At 45.1% G+C, this 18,161-nt stretch overlaps 1 protein-coding gene and 1 long non-coding RNA gene across 3 annotated transcripts in view; one reads left to right on the top strand and one right to left on the bottom strand.

The window, feature by feature from the left end:
• Nucleotides 1–18,161, bottom strand: part of LOC135055085 (uncharacterized) — a 256,252-nt gene that overhangs the window by 53,236 nt on the left and 184,855 nt on the right. The gene's annotated exons all lie outside the window — the stretch shown is intronic.
• ZCCHC24 (zinc finger CCHC-type containing 24) overlaps nt 1–18,161 on the top strand; it is a 220,641-nt gene that overhangs the window by 53,732 nt on the left and 148,748 nt on the right. Inside the window, exon 2 of one of the 2 annotated variants that reach the window (XM_063958727.1) lies at nt 3,167–3,376. In XM_063958727.1, the coding sequence (XP_063814797.1) occupies nt 3,167–3,376 (210 nt within the window). The remainder of the gene's footprint in view (nt 1–3,166; nt 3,377–18,161) is intronic. The other variant, XM_063958728.1, reaches the window with a different exon arrangement.

Here is an 18,161-nt window from a genome sequence, read left to right as displayed (position 1 = left end):
TGTTTTTAAATTTGTATACTGGCTATGGATGTTGACGCATAACTTATCCTTCTATACAGCAGTCTTGACATGATGCCACCTTGCTATTATTACAAAATACTAAATAGAATGGGATTTAGGGTAAGGTGCTTGAAACGGGATTTGGTCAGGATCACAGCGGTTGGGATCCCTGCAGTTGAAGTACCAACGCCGGAATCCCGACACTACTCTGAATGCCTAGCGCTGGATTCCCGACAATCACTATCCCTGTGCCGAGATCCCAAATGAGGATTTGACGGGCCCCAGGAGAGGTAAACTGTTAGGTTTAGGCCAAGGGGGGGTAGGCTTAGACTGCAGGGGGTGGGCGGAGGGGCAGATGGTTAGGCTGCAGGGAGGGGGATTTAGGATCAGGCACCCCTGGGGTGGGTTAGGCTATGGGGTAGGGAGGGTTGGGTGTAGGCTGTGGGGAGGGTGGAGGGGGGTGGGTTATGCACCACCGGGGAGGGTTAGGGTTAGGCTGTTGTCACTTTAAAGGTCTATGTTTTTTTTCTTTAAAGCGTGTTCAACCCTTTCAAGGTCAGCAGCGTGTAATATCTCATTGCACAGTGTTTGGGCATCTTCTACAATCCACAGTTACAAAATATTAAATATTATGAAAGCATCTGACTCAGATCACTTTTTAACCAAATACCTTCCAGAACAGCCAAAAATAGAATCACCCTACTAGTAACTCGCCCCCACACTGATCTCTGGCCCTCCTTGCTTTAAAAAAATGTTTCTTGAGGTTATAGTTGGAGGCCACCCTAGTCTGCTTGTCTGTGCAGAGCTGTGAATGGGGAGTTGGAATCTCAGAACGTGCTTTAAATAAACCTACGCAAATTCTGCATCCTAGTCTGTGTCTATTTCAGAACTAGCCGAGCCCTGTGGATGAATGCACTACAAGAGATATGACGGGAGTTATTTCAAGGCTCCAGTGTAAGACTGAAATTGCACACAGCTATTTAACCACTTACAGGATGACCCCAAGCGGGTCCTCATTGTCCCCGTTAGGCTTCTGAACACTTTTAGCCACGAGCCTCACAAGTCACACCGAGTGACATACCAGGTTAATATACTTATACAGTAAAAATTGTATAGTACCAAATACAAATAAAAGGACAAGTATACATAGACCAATGGGCCCTACACACTTAAAGATTTCACTGGACGATATGAACGTTCTTGTTCATTAATGAACAAGAATTTGTTCATATTGTTCAGTGTGTAGGCACCAACGATGAATGATGCACGGCCCCGCGCTTGTTCATAATTGGTGCCGGGTCGCTTATGCATGCAAAATATAGACAATCTCGTTCATATTAGCATGCACTGCTATGGAGCCGGGTGATGGGAGGAGTGAAGAAACTTCACTCCCCCGTCACCTCCCCCCGCCACCGGGTCGCCTGTCGGACGTATCGGCTGTCAGGTACCACGGCGGCGGGTCGCTGAGTGTGTAGGGCCTATAAGTTATCTGTACATTGGACTTAAGCTGAGTACACATTAAATGGTGTACCCAGCGTGATCTCGTCAGCGATGGGATCCAGCAGCGGGGACAGCATCGGCAAGTGCATACACACTTGCTGATGCCAGCAGTGATGAGCGACGGCGGGGCCCTAGCTAGCGTTGACGTCCGTCGGACCTGCATGCGCGCATTGTCAGCAATATAGTGCATACACACTAGATGATACCGTGAACGATGTGTTGGGATCAGGCACATCGTCCACGATATCATCTAGTGTGAACCCAGCTTTCATTTAGATTTAGGAGTAAATCCAGCCAAAGCCTGCTCATTTGCACCTGGACAAACCATGTCACAATACAAGGAATGCAAATACCTTTTTGTCTTTTGCATGCTTTTGCATAAAGCACACATCCGCTTACTTGAGCTAAGACTCCTTTAATTGTCGCATACGTCTTACGTGCTACGAGATGACACATATTGATTAGCATGTAGATGGCAATAAAGTAGACATGCACTGTGGTTTTCAGTGAAATGAAATCATTTTGCAATGTCCTGCCAGTTGTTTGTCAGCTCATGTTTAATTTTCTAGCCTCACTAAAGCTGCTTTATTTGCCAAACACAGGGCGTTTCATCAAAGCCTTCTAAATATTTTCCACCACAGAAAACTCTAGCTCAGTTACATGCTTATTATCGATTCCCAGTGATTCACAAAACAATGACACTGAAGTTAGCGTCATATAATTTGGTGGCAGATAGATTAAGAGCTCAATGTGACATTGATTGGAGACTACAGAATTTTTACTCCCTGACTTCCTAACGTGTGGTCATTACATATACAGAACATAGAGGTACTTTATTTGTCTCAAACTGAAGAACACTTCTTGATCAGGTTACGGTAAATAGTTAAACCTTTTACAGGTTGTGTTACTTTCAGCTGTTCTTTGAGTGTTACAAAGGGGACGATGTATCAAAGCTTCGAGAGAGCTAAAGTGAAAAGAGCTAGAGGAAACTCGGTTAGCCGCAGCAGATTACCACAGACGCCGCAGTAGATTACCACAGACTAATTGATTCCCTGGGGCTATTCAATTAACTGGGCTATCGGGAGAGTCGATTGTTTAATTAAATAGCCTTGGGCGTTAAAGCCTGAGGCTGCTTCCTGTTTCCACCTGCAGTATGGCGGGTAATAGAATCTCCCCCCTCAAAGTACCAACAAATTAGCTCCTAACTGTCATTTTTCAAACACAATCTGTAACACGGCAATTAGGAGTTAATTGGTTGGTACTTTATTTCTCACCAAGGTTTGATACATTGCTCCCAAAGTCTGTTGATTTAATAGAAAACATGGAACAAAGTCTCAGACTACCATAGTACATTTCCCTTTCCTCTTCATGCACCAAACTGTTTCAAACACAGACTTAGGGGTCTATGTACTAAGCCTTGGAGAGAGATAAAGTGGATGGAAATAAAGTACCAGCCAATCAGCTCCTAACTGTCATGTTACAGGCTGTGTTTGAAAAATGACAGATATGAACTGATTGGCTGGCAATGTATCACTCTCAGCTTTCTCTTTCTCCAAGGCTTAGTACATAGACCCCTTAATGTTTATGTCCAGACCAGATTAGGTGGTGATAGAAGTTGTGATTATTATTACTGTTCATAACACGTGGTTTATTTGTCTTCCAATAGGCATTAGGCAGCAGCCTTTATAAAAATGCATCTCCTTATGGATCCTTGAACAACATTGTGGACGGGCTGAGCTCTCTAACCGAACACTTCTCAGAAATCTCCCTCTCCTCAGAGAACAGGAAACCCAGCAAGAGGCCCCCTCCTAACTACTTGTGCCACCTCTGCTTCAACAAAGGCCATTACATCAAGGACTGTCCACAGGTAAGAAACGTATGTATAATACACATACCTCTTAGTGTACACTTCAGTTTGTTTTGTATCAGAGCTAGGCAAGCTGTGTATCTGTAGCCTGCTGATTGCACCCCTTGGGAATTGTAGTTTAAGAATTATTGGAATGCAAGAGGCTAACCTCTATCCCTACTAAGGGTGTAGTATGAGTGGCCGGCGGTCGGGATCCCAGGGCCCAGCACACAGGCGCCGGGATCGCGACCGCCGGCATACCGACAGCTGGCCGAGCACAAATGAGCCCAAGAGGGAGGATAGTTGTCGGTATGCCGGGTGTCGGGATTCTGTCACCTGTATACTGAGCGCCGGGATCCCAACAGCCGGCATACTGAATACCACCTCCTCCTAACACTGATGAGCAGAATTTACCTATGAACACTGATGAGCAGGACATACCGCCTAATACATGTTGAGTATCCCTTATCCAAAATGCTTGGGACCAGAAGTATTTTGGATAAGGGATTTTTCCGTATTTTGGAATAATTGCATACCATAATGAGATATCATGGTGATGGGACCTAAGTCTAAGCACAGAATGCATTTATGTTTCATATACACCTTATACACACAGCCTGAATGTCATTTTAGCCAATATTTTTAATAAATTTGTGCATTAAACAAAGTGTGTGTACATTCACACAATTCATCTATGTTTCATATACACCTTATACACACAGCCTGAAGGTCATTTACTACAAATATTTTTAATAACTTTGTGTATTAAACAATATTTGTGTACATTAAGCCATCAAAAAACAAAGGTTTCATTATCTCAGTCTCACTCCAAAAATTCTGTATTTCGGAATATTCCGTATTTCAGAATATTTGGATATGGGATACTCAACCTGTACTGATGAGCAGGACATATCGCCTAAAGGCCCCCATCCACTAGTGAGACTTATCTGAACTAAGGCACCCTACACATTAGGCGATGTGCCGCCGAAGTGCCCGTTGGCCGATACGGCCGACGGGCGACCCGGCGGCGGGGGGGCAGTGAAGTTTCTTCACTACCCCCGTCACCCGGCTCCATAGACGTGCAGGCAAATATGGACGATCTCGTCCATATTGGCCTGCATGCACAGCCGACATGTCACCAGCGATGAACGAGCGCGGGGCCACGCATCGTTCATCGCTGGTGACTCCACACTGCACGATATGAACGTTATCTCGTTCATTAATGAACGAGACCGTTCATATCGTGCAGTGATATCGGCATGTGTGTAGGGCCTATAAAAGTCGGATCAGATTTACCCCTGATCTGCCCGGCAGCTTCCCGGGAGTCCTGAGATTAAGATTTGCTACTTGAGTGTTTTTTTTTACATCCGATATATCGCATCTGATTTATTCTCCGCTGCTGCTGGGCATATGGATGGGTGTGCCCAAGGTGCCAGTCAAGTGACTCCTCCGAGCTATTGTCTGCGATAGGATCGCAGGTGTACAAATGCGATAAATATTCATGGCAGCCATGGCGATCTGCAACTCCGATCGGAGGAGCACGGGAACGCGCCTCGGATCGGAGTCGGAGGAAAATGACATGCGATGTGACACTTTTCATCCGATCCCTCATTCCTAAAGTTCGGAATAGGATGAAAAGTGGCTATATCACATTAGTGGATGAGCAGAACTTATCTCCTAACACGGATGAGCAGAACATACTCACATAGAACTCACATTCAGCCTGACCTGCCTAAGACTGGGCAATTGGGAAGTATAATGCAGGCACCGGCTTTATGGTTGCATTTGCCATCTGCAGTATTTCATGACCCAAAAGCAGCTTATAGCAGTGAAGTGAATTTGACAATAATTCTGCCTTGTGTTTTTCTACATTATTTCAGAAACATGGATTATATACAGTACATAAATAGAGATATAAATATTGAACACATCTTAAAAATGTGCTGCACTATTTTACACTGTATGTTATCCAATGAAAATAAAAGAACATTTGTTTATTTGTAAAGTGCTGAAATGGAATGTTACGAATCACTGTTGCGGCTTTCTGGAGGAGATAAATGTGGGACATTAGAGCAATGCAGTAATTTGCTGTGGACTACAAACTATTACTAGTTTCAGATGTGGTTGTTTTGTTTTTATGCTGGCTTTATTACGTGAATTTATTTCTATTATCATTGTCTAATGGTGGGTACATACTTTGTGATACACTCCATGGGGCTGATTCTGAGATGGACACAGCCGTGTGACCGCACGCAACGGTCGCGTCCATCTGGCCTGCACATGCGCACTGGCTGCAGTGCGCATGCGCGCCTTACACATTGTGGCCGCATCCTGGAAGGATGTGGCCGCAGTGTGATTGACAGCGGCGACCATTCGCGAGGTGGCGACTTGTCGGGGCGGGCCTTACAGGGGAGTGCTGTGACAGTTTTCGGGGAGGCGTGTAATATCATTAAAAACTGGCGGCCTGATGCGCTGCCAGGGGTCAACCTTCGTTTTGATGCCCCTGCAATCTAATTGTGGATACATTGGGAGACGGCCTGTCTCACATGCTGGGCGGCCTTGCCCTGTGCTGGGTGGCTCCCAGCATGTGTGGAGATAGATGCAGATCTGGCTGCGTATGCAGCGATCTGCGTCCATCTCTGAATCAGCCCCCATGAGCGATATCGCATAGTGTCCGCCGACATAGTGCATACACACTATGTGATATTGCACAGTGACGTCATGCCGCGGATGGCCTGACCATGAAGCTTTTGATGATATAGTCAGATTGAGCTGCATGTACAGTCAGCAGCGGATTTTGGGAGCGCACATCGGCCATCGCTGGTAGCATACACACTGGGCAATATTGTAAACAAGATCACGCAGGAGGATTAATATTAGCAGTATTGTTTACAAAATAGCCTAGTGTGTATGCATCGTATGTCTGATCTTAGTGTTTCGCAAACCACCAACTACCAATGTATCCTCATACATCATTTCTGCATTTTCGTCAAACAGCCCCTATTAGCACACCAGACCCTGTAATACTCTGTTAGCGTCGGGCATCTTTTCTTTCAAAAAATGGCTCTCTTAGTCAAAGACTGCGCTGATTAATATGATATATGGCACTTGTATATCTGTGTGCGACTGAGTCTCTGAATCTGTACACAAAGTGCTACAATGTAGTGGCCGCAGCTTTTTACCAAAACAATTTCCATTGTGCTTCATATACAGACTCAGTAGCACACAACTGGCCCAAATGTATTAAACTGTAACAAGAGATAAAGTTGAGACGCATAAGGGCCCAAGGAGTGATAAAGTACCAGCCAATGAGCTTCCTAACTGCCATGTCACATGCTGTGTTTGAAAAATGACAGTTAGGAGCTGGTTGGCTGGTACTTTATCACTCCTTATGCGTCTGAACTTTATCTCTTGTTAAGGCTTAATACATTTGGGCCAGTGTGTTGCATTTCGACTATGACGCATTTTTGGCAAAAAAAAGACATTCAACGTTAGCAGAGTTGCACGGGACCTAGAAGGCATCTCACACTGCTTGGTGTATTGAGGCTGTATTAGGACGCAGCTGTATATACAGTATACACATACTGTACAAGGCTCTTTGCATAGCCCACAAGGTTCATTAAATTGCAATCAAAATAAAACACCTGGGACTATAGTTATGAAACAGAGCTCTACAATGTAAAGCAGCACTAACACTCATGCTGGCCATACATCAGGACGACTCCCGTCCAATGCGAGTCGTATCACGATTTTCCTTCAACTTCCCTGGCAGCTCCCTGGCAGTCCGAGTGACACACATTGTGCCAATGACCCCTCATTAAACGATCGATTGTGTGCCAGGGAAATGCCACTCAAAATCGTACGATGCATCCTGTGTGTATAAAACTTGGTACGATGTACATACGATTACAACGGATAATATGGACTGCACGTACGGGGACTCCCACTGCATCGTAATCGTACCCAAAACATGCACGATGTGCACACGATGCATGTAATGAGGGGCCTTATTCAGTAAGGAATGCAAAATTTATCAATCGTAAATCGTGACGATTATCGAGTGACTGCGCAGCGTTCGCATCGCACACGCACAAGTAAAAATAGTGACAGAAATTGCCTACACATCGTGAGCACAGTGTAGCCACTGTTTGACTGACAGGAAGCCGGTGTTTCTGGGTGGAAACCTGACGTTTTCTGGGTGTGTCTGAAAAAACGCAGGCGTACCCAGGCGTTTTTAAGGAGGGCCTCTAACGTCAGTGATGACCACTTACAGATTCTTGTGTCTCAAGAATTGTGGATGACCTTGCTTGGCGCAGATAGGAAAAATCTTTGATGTTACGGGAATTGCGTATGGTTTTGTGATCAGCCCGCATATTGTGATGCATTCGCAATTTCTGCAATGTGCGTTTTTTCTCTTTCTGGGCGGCAAATATTTGATTGCAGTAACTGCTTTTTAGCAGAAATTGCAACCCTTACTGAATAAGGTCAAAGACGTTGAAATTGGACATTCGTACACGATATAAACCTAGTATATGGCCAGCATTAGTGTAAAGCACGACTTACAAAAGAAATATAGCCCCTGATCTTTTGTCCTCGTATTTGAACTTTAGGAGTGACACTAGACATTTTACTACACACTTCTTGCAAGTGCAGATGTAATGGGGCCTCCCTAACAACATTTTTCCTTATAGAATCATTGAAACAGTGGCAAAATATGCTATAAAATGAGAATTGATAAACCCCAAATTGTTAATTTAATGGTACCAAGGAAGAAGTATAACGAAGAAGGCAAAATAATTATATGTTTATGTTTTTCAAACTGACTTCTTTAACCCGTGAGGACAGATTTAGGAGATGGGTATTGGAAGTATTATATGTGTATTCTGTTCTAGTCACATAGTGGCTAATTTAATAGAGTGGGGTATGCCGCAGAGTATCTCCGCAATGCTTACGTGCACATACCCTCCATATATAGTACCTGTAGCATTGCAGGCTTGATTCTGAGTTGGACGTATTGCGATAGTCACACACAGTAGTACAGTGATTCTTTTGTATTGTGCATGCGTTTAATTTACTAATAAGTTGCAGCGTGCATGCGTCCTGTGGTGTGTTCCCACAAAGTCACAATACTGATTGAAACTCATAGTGGGAGGGTTGTACTAAAGCCAAACATGCAGTAAAACCTCCAAAAATCCAATTTTCTACGTTTTTACTGCATTCCTGTATGCTCTAATTTGGAGCCAATGTGTAACGACCATCTTTAGCTGGCGTTACCCAATAGAAGCCTATGGGCTTCTTTCCGCACTCAGCCCTGAGAGCAGGGGTGAAAGTACTGGAGACAATGGAGTCGGTTGCCGCCGGGCTCCAGTCCTGAAGGGGGTATCTCCTCCATTGTCTCAGCTTCCTCCATCCCCCTAGGCCACAGCAAACTTTATGACAGTGGCACGGCAGCCTGGTGGGCAAGCATGGAATGGAGGTGTGCGGCACTGCAGAGCCGATCACCTGGGATTACACTATGGTGATCAGTGGCGGTGCCTGCATGAGCGGTTGTGCTCTGGGCAGAGCAGCAGCCGGGATTGTCTACAGGGAGTGGATTGCCAGCTCGCCCATCGCCTTTCTCCCCAATCCAGGCAGCGGAGAGAGGACCCTGGGCCCTGATCCTTTTCTCCATACAAGGTACTTCTCTTCCTATGCATATGCTGCACCCCCTCTACCACCACTCTTATTCCTCAGTGTTTATACAGGTATGTAGATGCCCCCCCACCCCAACTGCAGTGTATACAGTGTATCTTCGTATCCCCCACCATGTGTGTGTCTCATGACCAAGTATGTGTCACTATGGACCCCCGGGCCCCAGTATAAATGACACCATGTCACCTGTCCCTCCTCAGGCCGCAGATCCATTTAGGTCCCTCCCAGCACAGCAGCCCCTGCGTCACACTTTAACCTGGAAGTGCAGTGATCGCAAAGGACAGCTCTTGTTGGGAGAGCTGTCCTTTGCGATACTAATCACATATGTATGTGCAGGATAAGTTGCAGGATGTGATGCTTAGTACATCCAGCCCATAATCCAAAGTGTACTGGAAATGTGCTGGGCGGTGACTGAGAGGTGTCTATTCAGACACATGAAGAATCTAAAACAGGGGTGTCAAACTCAAATTCATCGGGGGCCGCATCAGCAGTTTGGTCCCCATCAAAGGGCCGGTTGTATCTGTAGGTCTATCCAAAATTTACCGCTCCACCTGCCTTATATGTGCCCAGCCATCTGCCCCCTTTTAAAGTGCCCAGCCATGTGCCCCCTTTTATAGTGCCCAGCCATGTGCCCCCTTTTATAGTGCACAGGTCCCCATTTTACACATTGTGGCAGGCACAGGTCCCCATTTTACACATTGTGGCAGGCACAGGTCCCCATTTTACACATAGCGGCAGGTACAGGTCCCCATTTTACACATTGTGGCAGGCACAGGTCCCCATTTTACACATTGTGGCAGGCACAGGTCCCCATTTTACACATAGCGGCAGGTACAGGTCCCCATTTTACACATTGTGGCAGGCACAGGTCCCCATTTTACACATTGTGGCAGGCACAGGTCCCCATTTTACACATAGCGGCAGGTACAGGTCCCCATTTTACACATTGTGGCAGGCACAGGTCCCCATTTTACACATTGTGGCAGGCACAGGTCCCCATTTTACACATAGCGGCAGGTACAGGTCCCCATTTTACACATTGTGGCAGGCACAGGTCCCCATTTTACACATTGTGGCAGGCACAGGTCCCCATTTTACACATAGCGGCAGGTACAGGTCCCCATTTTACACATTGTGGCAGGCACAGGTCCCCATTTTACACATTGTGGCAGGCACAGGTCCCCATTTTACACATAGCGGCAGGTACAGGTCCCCATTTTACACATTGTGGCAGGCACAGGTCCCCATTTTACACATTGTGGCAGGCACAGGTCCCCATTTTACACATAGCGGCAGGTACAGGTCCCCATTTTACACATTGTGGCAGGCACAGGTCCCCATTTTACACATTGTGGCAGGCACAGGTCCCCATTTTACACATAGCGGCAGGCACAGGTCCCCATTTTACACATAGCGGCAGGTACAGGTCCCCATTTTACACATTGTGGCAGGCACAGGTCCCCATTTTACACATTGTGGCAGGCACAGGTCCCCATTTTACACATTGTGGCAGGCACAGGTCCCCATTTTACACATTGCGGCAGGTGGTGGAAGGAGGGAGAGAGAGAGAAAGAGAGGAAGGGAGAGGGGCTGACTTACATTTGAAGCGGTTCTCGCCGCTCTTCAGCCGCCTCTCCCTCCTCGTCTGCGCGGCTCCCTTCTCCCTCCTCCGACGGGGTTTCGTTGAATGACGCGTTTGCGCCGTGACGTCACGACGCAATCGCGTCATTCCGCGAAACCCCGCCCCCCCCCCCCCCCCCCCCCCCCCCCCGAGCTGGGCACTCGGGAGAAGGGGGTTTCATGGCGGCGGCACCGCGGGCCATCAGACGAGGTCTGGCGGGCCGGATTTGGCCCGCGGGCCTTGTCTTTGACACCCCTGATCTAAAAGATTGAACAATCTCAAAGTGGGCATCTCAGTCCTTGCATATTCAGATGCATACCTGTACAATAGGGAAGGGCCTGTAGCAGTATGAGCATAAAGTGACATATGCAAGACCGGTAAAAGACACACATATGGATGCTGCAGCGTCCGACTCATAATCAGGCTCTGTAAGTTTTCCTGCACACCTGTATGGATTGTAAAGAAAAACTGGACTGCAATGTGTTATTCCAGAATGGCAAATCACAGACATTGGGGGAATTCAAATGTTTGAAAAAGTTGGTTTAGTGTCTGTTTTTTCTTGTCTATCAGATAGGAAAAAACAGAATCCCAACTGACTTTTCAAACATTTGAATCTCCCCAAATGTCTGAATCGGCCTGATATAATAGGAAAAGTGCTTTAAGCATTTGTAGCCATTTAAATCCGCTATAGCCCTGAATATTGTTGTGTCCTCTGTACACTGTGGCTCAAGTCGCATCAAAAAGCCCCTCTCGGCGTGTCTGGTCCTGTGCCGAACGTCTGTTTCTCTCAAAATGTGCTTCCTATTTGCATAATGATAACATAAAGAAACAACGAAACATTGATAGCGTGCGCTGATTACTGGGACTTGTGGCACTTGTATATCTGTCTGCGACCGAGTCTGAAACTGTGTAAAAATGGCTTTGATACGAACAGTCAACACTTTTCTCATGCCAGGTTACCTTGAGCTTCATCTGTGTCTTTGCACATGTGTATGACCAATTCCTGCGCGATTAATGTCACAGCCTAGTATATCTCGTACATTGTGTGCGGCTGTTCGCTGTGTCTGCAATGTCACTAAGAAGAAGAATATGGTACACTACTCATCTAGGAGCGTCTCAGTCGCATCATGGGCCATATGGCATAAAGACGCTCAGTGTAGGACAGATCTGTATGCTTACAGATATTCTTGCTATAGAACTTTGTCTAGCTTCTACAATGATGCTACTTGAAATCATCATCATTTAGTACATTTACTTTTCTTTCCCCAAAACATTTAACCTCTACCAGTGCTCTCAGTTATGCAAATTGAGGTGCGACAATCCCTTCAGTATACAGTGGCTTAAGGGGGCTACTCACGGAGCGATCGCTGCTTAAAATCTAAGCAATCTGACACTCCGGGTGTATCCCTCACAGTGATAGCGCATCGCTATCGCTGGTGCTAGATTGGCCTGCATGCAGGTTGACCACTATTGGTCGACAGTAAGGTCGACAGGGACTCTAGGTCGACATGGTCTATGTCGACTTGACATAAGGTCGACATGAGTTTTTCACTTTTTTCATTTTTAGAACTTTTTCATACTTTACGATCCACATGCACTACAATTGGGAACGGTAACCTGTGCTGAGGTAGCGGAGCGAGGTATCCTTGCCCGAAGCATGGCGAGCGAAGCGAGCCATGCGAGGGGACACGGTGCAATAATTGGGGTTCCCGGTCACTGTATGGAGAAAATTACACCAAAAAAAGTAAAAAAAACAAACTCATGTTGACCTAGTACATGTCGACCTAGAAACCATGTCGACCTACTTACTGTCGACCAATAGTGGTCAACCTAGACACTGTTGACCTAAGTCTTATATACCTAACATACCACGTCCTCCTCTGTGCACCAAATGGACGCGCACGGCATCCATTCACCTTTACTGGCACCGTTACTCAGTCTGTAGAGCAGCAGCGCAAACAGCCTTTCCCCCAATCACCTGATGGCCCGCGGGACACTACAGTTTGGAAGTACAAGCTCTCCCCCTGCTGTAAACGGGTCTCAGGTCGAATGACCAGTGTTCCGCGTCTACACTGAACCTTACCTGGGTCGCTATCAGCGTTTGATTCCTGGGTCTCTGGACTCGAGTTGACAAAAATTCCGGGTTCACGTACTATAACCCAGGATTTTCATGTCACATAAATAGGGGTATAACAGTCAAGATTTTAAGGATAGTAATACTTGAGCACAGGTGACTTAAATTAGTACCTCAGTTATTTTGATTTAACCACCTGTGCTCAAGCATGGATATCACTAAAACCTGGAAGTGTGCCTTGAGGACCAAGATTGGGAAACACTGGCCTACACAGAAGGATAACATAAAGCGATGGCTAACATGCACATTCCACTGTGCTAGGAATAATTAAGCACCACAAATTGATGACTTTGGCATTCCTTTTATGTCTTTCAGTATACAATAAATCAGTTAAAAGTGTTTATCTAATGCCAATAACTAATTGACTTCATAAGCAAGAGGTTGCTTCATTGTGTTGCAATCTAAAAACACTTTAGATTGTAACGTTTGTTTTTTAAACAGCAACACTATTCCTGTCAGCTTGAAACGTGATTTTGGTTAATTTGGTGATTTTGGTGATATCCCTTTTCCACTAGCTCAAAAAACACGGGTAAATGCACAGGGGCGCGCATTTACCCGTGTTTTTTGCAAGTGGAAAAGGGTCCCTCCGCAAAAACCTGGATCAAGTGACCCGTGAATCCTACCCGGGTAAATACCTGGGTAGGACACGGGAATGATCCGAATAGGGTTGTAGTGTAAACGGAAGCCATGTCGATGCGACACGGCTCCCGTTTACACTGTATGGAAGAGCGGCGCTGGGAGATCATGTGATCTCCCAGCGCCGCCCCTGCCGCGTAACTAGCAGCGTCACCAACCCGGCAATATGCCGGGTTGGTGAGCGCAATGGGAAAGGGGGCTGAGCACTGCTGCAGCCAGGTAGCACCCGTGTCAGGCTCCCGGCTGCGACCCATGCTCGTAGGTGGAAAAGGGGTATAACTAACATAGGGATCTATTCATGAAGCGGTGAAAAGTACGGAGTAGTGAGCTAGTGGAGAAGTTGCCCATGGCAACCAATCAGCATTGAAGTAACATTTATAATTTGCATACTATACAATTGTACGGAGCAGCTGGTTGGTTGCCATGGGCAACTTCTCCACAGGCTCACTTCTCTATTCTTTCACTGCTTCATGAATAGACCACATAATGTGATCAGGATAGTCTAACTAGGGACGCATTTCCTTCTGTGTACTACTGTATTAACTATGCCATAACCTCCTTGCATTGCTTGCCCCAGATATGCCTGCCTTGTTAACCCTTTTACCTCTAGAAAGTTTAATATCATGCAGGAGTCTTTCCTGGCAAAATAATAGTGTAACATTCAGCTTTCAAGATACTGCAAATAAAATCCATATGTTTTTACAACCCCCCTCTTTACCTTCCCAAAATAATAGCTAGCCCCCCACTCCAATATCAGCTGGATTGGGTTACCACAAGTGAAATCAAGAGGAATTCCGGGAACAGCTGTAACCCTACCCTCCCTGTGTACACACTGGAAAAGTAGCTGCATGTCAGCTTATAGCTTCACAAGATTTGCAGTTGGTTTGAGAGTTTTGTGAGAGTAGCCCATGTGTTGTAATTGGTGCTGGGGAATCACTCAGCCAAGTAACACCTTTACTTGCTTTCAAGTTTGTTTACTAATAAACCTTCAGCACATTCACTGAGTTTTGTATAAGGCTAAGCAGCCAGAACCGTAAATAACTAGAGTATGCAAGGCTTACTACTCCAGTTATGAGGACAGAGTATGACCTTTTATTAATTTATCATCAGTCATTTATATTGCGCACCCATATTCTGCAGCACTTTACAGAGAATATTTGACCATTCATATCATTCCCTGCAATCTGGTATTTGCTAGCACATTTCCATGAACACACATACATTACACACTAGTGTTTATACCTACCAGTATATTCTTGGGTTGTGTGAGGAAACCAGAGTACCTGGTGGAAACTGTACAAGCACAGGGAGAATATATAAACTCCACACAGTTAGGGCTATGGTGGGAATCAAACCCAAAACCTCAGTGCTGAGATAGTAATGCTAATCATTACACTGTCTAAAGTTTAACTAATTACAATATACAGATTTTGTTAATTGGTTTTGATATAATCAGGAGGTATATCATTTCTTACATTATTATTATTCTTAATAATAATAATAATAATAATAATAATAATGTTACTATTATTATTTGGTACCTCAAAGGCTTTGCAGCACAGTATATAGGGGTAAAGGGGTCTACTTACTAAGCCTTGGATGGAGATAAAGTGGACGGAGATAAAGTACCAGTCAATCACCTCCTAACTGTCATTTATCAAACACAGCCTGTGACATGCCAGTTAGGAGCTGATTGGCTGGGACTTAATCTCCATCCACTTTATCTCCATCCACTTTATCTCCATTCAAGGTTTAGTAAATAGACCCCAAAGTTACTATCTGATACTCTGGGGTAGATGTATGAAAGTGTGTCATATTTGTGTGTGTGTGTGGGGGGGGGTGGTATCTGTCAGATAGAACTCCGATAAGCACTGACTGTTCCAACACCTGCAGCTACTGATTTAAACAGCTGCAGGTGTCGTTGTGCCCTGGCTGTGGTGGGCGCCAGCTCCGTGTGATCTTGCACGAGTAGCGAGATCTCGCACATGCACACTGGAGTCGGCTGGGCAGGGAGACACAGCGCATCAGCACTAGTGCTCTGACGGGGATCGCCGGAGGGGGAAGTTTTCAGGCACAATGTTTCTACCTGCTTCGCCTCAGTGATGAGGTATAGCAGGAAGTGCTATAGCGGCACGATCCATGCTGCTATAATACATCTCCCCCTTTGACCCATATCTCCTAGAATCCTATATCTCCTCTAAGACCTCTGTCAATCTACTTGATATGTCATATTCCACTTACATTGCACTTGAATTTGAAAGGACCAGTCCATAGGGCCCAGACAGATCAGGATTCCTCTGCCCACCAATGGGGCCAGGGCATCCAGCTGGGCACCATCATGCAATGGGGCATGACCAAGCCCTCACGCACGGTCACATCCTCAAGCCCCTGTCAAATCGCCAATGACCCAATGACAATAGCAAGTTGCAATTTGGGACATAGCCATGTCCCAGGTTCAGAAAGGCTTACATTCAGAATAATAATTAGGCTATAGTATACACCAGTAGGTAATTAAATCAAAACATGCCCATTAGGACTATTTTATTGAAGCAGAACAGATTTATATCTAAAAAGAATGTACATCTTTCTGCACTGGAAGAATTTGCTTTTTTTTTAGCCCCAAAAGGTCTGCTTCTTTTTAGATGTCAGTCTGCATGTCTGTTCTGCTTCAATAAAATAGGTATTATGGCATGTTTTGACTTATTAATCTATTGGTGTGTAGCATTGCTTTTTTTTATGAATCTACATACAGGTTGAGTATCCCATATCCAAAATGCTTGGGGCCGGAAGTATTTTGCAATAACTGCACACCATAATGAGATATCATGGCGATGGGACCTAAGTCTAAGCACAGAATGCATTTATGTTTCATATACACCTTATACACACAGCCTGAAGGTCATTTTTGCCAATATTTTTAATAACTTTGTGCATTAAACAAAGTTTGTGTACATACCCGTATTTGCCGGCGTATAAGACGACTGGGCGTATAAGACGACCCCCAACATTTCCACTCAAAATATAGAGTTTGTTATATACTCGCCGTATAAGACTACCCCCTTCCACACACCAAATAAAACGTAAAAGAACATCAGATTTGTGACATACTGTATATTATGACCTGATAAGAGATTTGGATAGGGAGTATTTATCAAGGTATGCATAAGAAGTGGGGAGGGGGCGAGGAGAAAGTTGTAAAATGTATAAAAGTATACCCCTGTGTGCATTTAGTGTTACCGGTTTCACATGAGTGCCATTAGTATTAGTATTAGTGCCATTACAGTACCTGTCATTGTCACCATTGCACGGCCACAACGCGACTGCAGCGCCTCCGGCCAGTCCCTGCATCTCCCTGTAATTGGCACTAGTGACCCGCCGCGGCCGCACTGGATATCGCGCGATACTGGATGGTGAGTAGAATGAGGTGGGCGGGCATCGGGAGGCCACTATGGGCACCGGGCGAGTATCGGAAGGCCACTATGGCAGCTATGTCTATCCCAACTGAAGTGCACCCGGCGTATAAGACGACCCCCCCACTTGGAGGCATGTTTTTCAGGGCAAAAAAGTAGTCTTATACGCCAGCAAATACTGTACATACAATTAATTTATGTTTCATATACACCTTATACACACAGCCTGAAGGTCATTAAATACAATAGTTATAACAACTTTGTGTACATTAGTCCATCGGAAAACAAAAGTTTCACTATCTCACTCAAAAAAATCTGTATTTCGGAATATTTGGATATGGGATATGGGATACTCAACCTGTATTGCATTTTGGCCTCAGGAGATCTGCCTCATACTAGTTTTGACTGGAGGACTCCACACCCACACGTTTTTCTCAAAAGACCCAAAAAACGTAACGGAGAGAGCAGGCTACGAGATGGCAACTCACTAAGCTTATCAATGGTACAATGGAATTGCATAAAACCCTGTCTAGAATATACTTTGCCCTGTGTTAGTCAAAAGTACATACAGTCTAAGGCCGGGATGGGGAACCATCGGCCCTCCAGCTGTTGTTGAACTACACATACCAGCGTGCCTCACTACAATTTTGCTATTTGGCCATTCTAAAACTGTTGCAGGGCACGCTGGGATGTGTAGTTCAACAACAGCTGGAGGGCCGAAGGTTCCCCATTCCTAGTCTAAGTGGTTCGTGATAAGTACAGATTTTATTTTTTTTTTTGGGGGGGGAGCAAGTATCACATTCATAGAGGTCTATATAAATTACACAGGTAGTGTTGCTGGAGTGTTGCAACTTGGCCATCCGTTGCCCTAGAACAGCCTGAATTTTTCATGCATGTATTCTACAAGGGGCTGAAAACAGTCTTTATAGATTCAGGTCCATACTGTCGAAGTCAAAAAAATATTACATAAAGAGAACATACAAACTACACACATATAAGTCGCTAGACTTGCAAATACGCACAGCGAGCACAGCAATATATGGTAACACACGCATTTACACGGACATGCCACAGAGATGGATTCGACACTTATTTTCATACAGTACATAATTATAATAATATCAAGTGCCAGACATCATGATGATTTAAAATTATATATAAGGAAGTAATGTCATGTATGTGTATTATTTGAACGAAACAAGATAGACCGGTCATGTTTACTATTGAAGCAACCAGATTGATGTGTAGATTAATTTGATGCTAGTTGTGAAGTTGTGGGACATTGCAGCGGATAATTATGATTAAATGTATAAAAACTAAAAT

This window comes from Pseudophryne corroboree, chromosome 3, assembly GCF_028390025.1.
Source record: "Pseudophryne corroboree isolate aPseCor3 chromosome 3, aPseCor3.hap2, whole genome shotgun sequence".
In the NCBI taxonomy this organism is placed as follows: Eukaryota; Metazoa; Chordata; class Amphibia; order Anura; family Myobatrachidae; genus Pseudophryne; species Pseudophryne corroboree.
The sequence above is the reverse complement of the archived record's forward strand: the minus strand, read 5'-3'. Positions and strand labels throughout refer to the sequence as shown.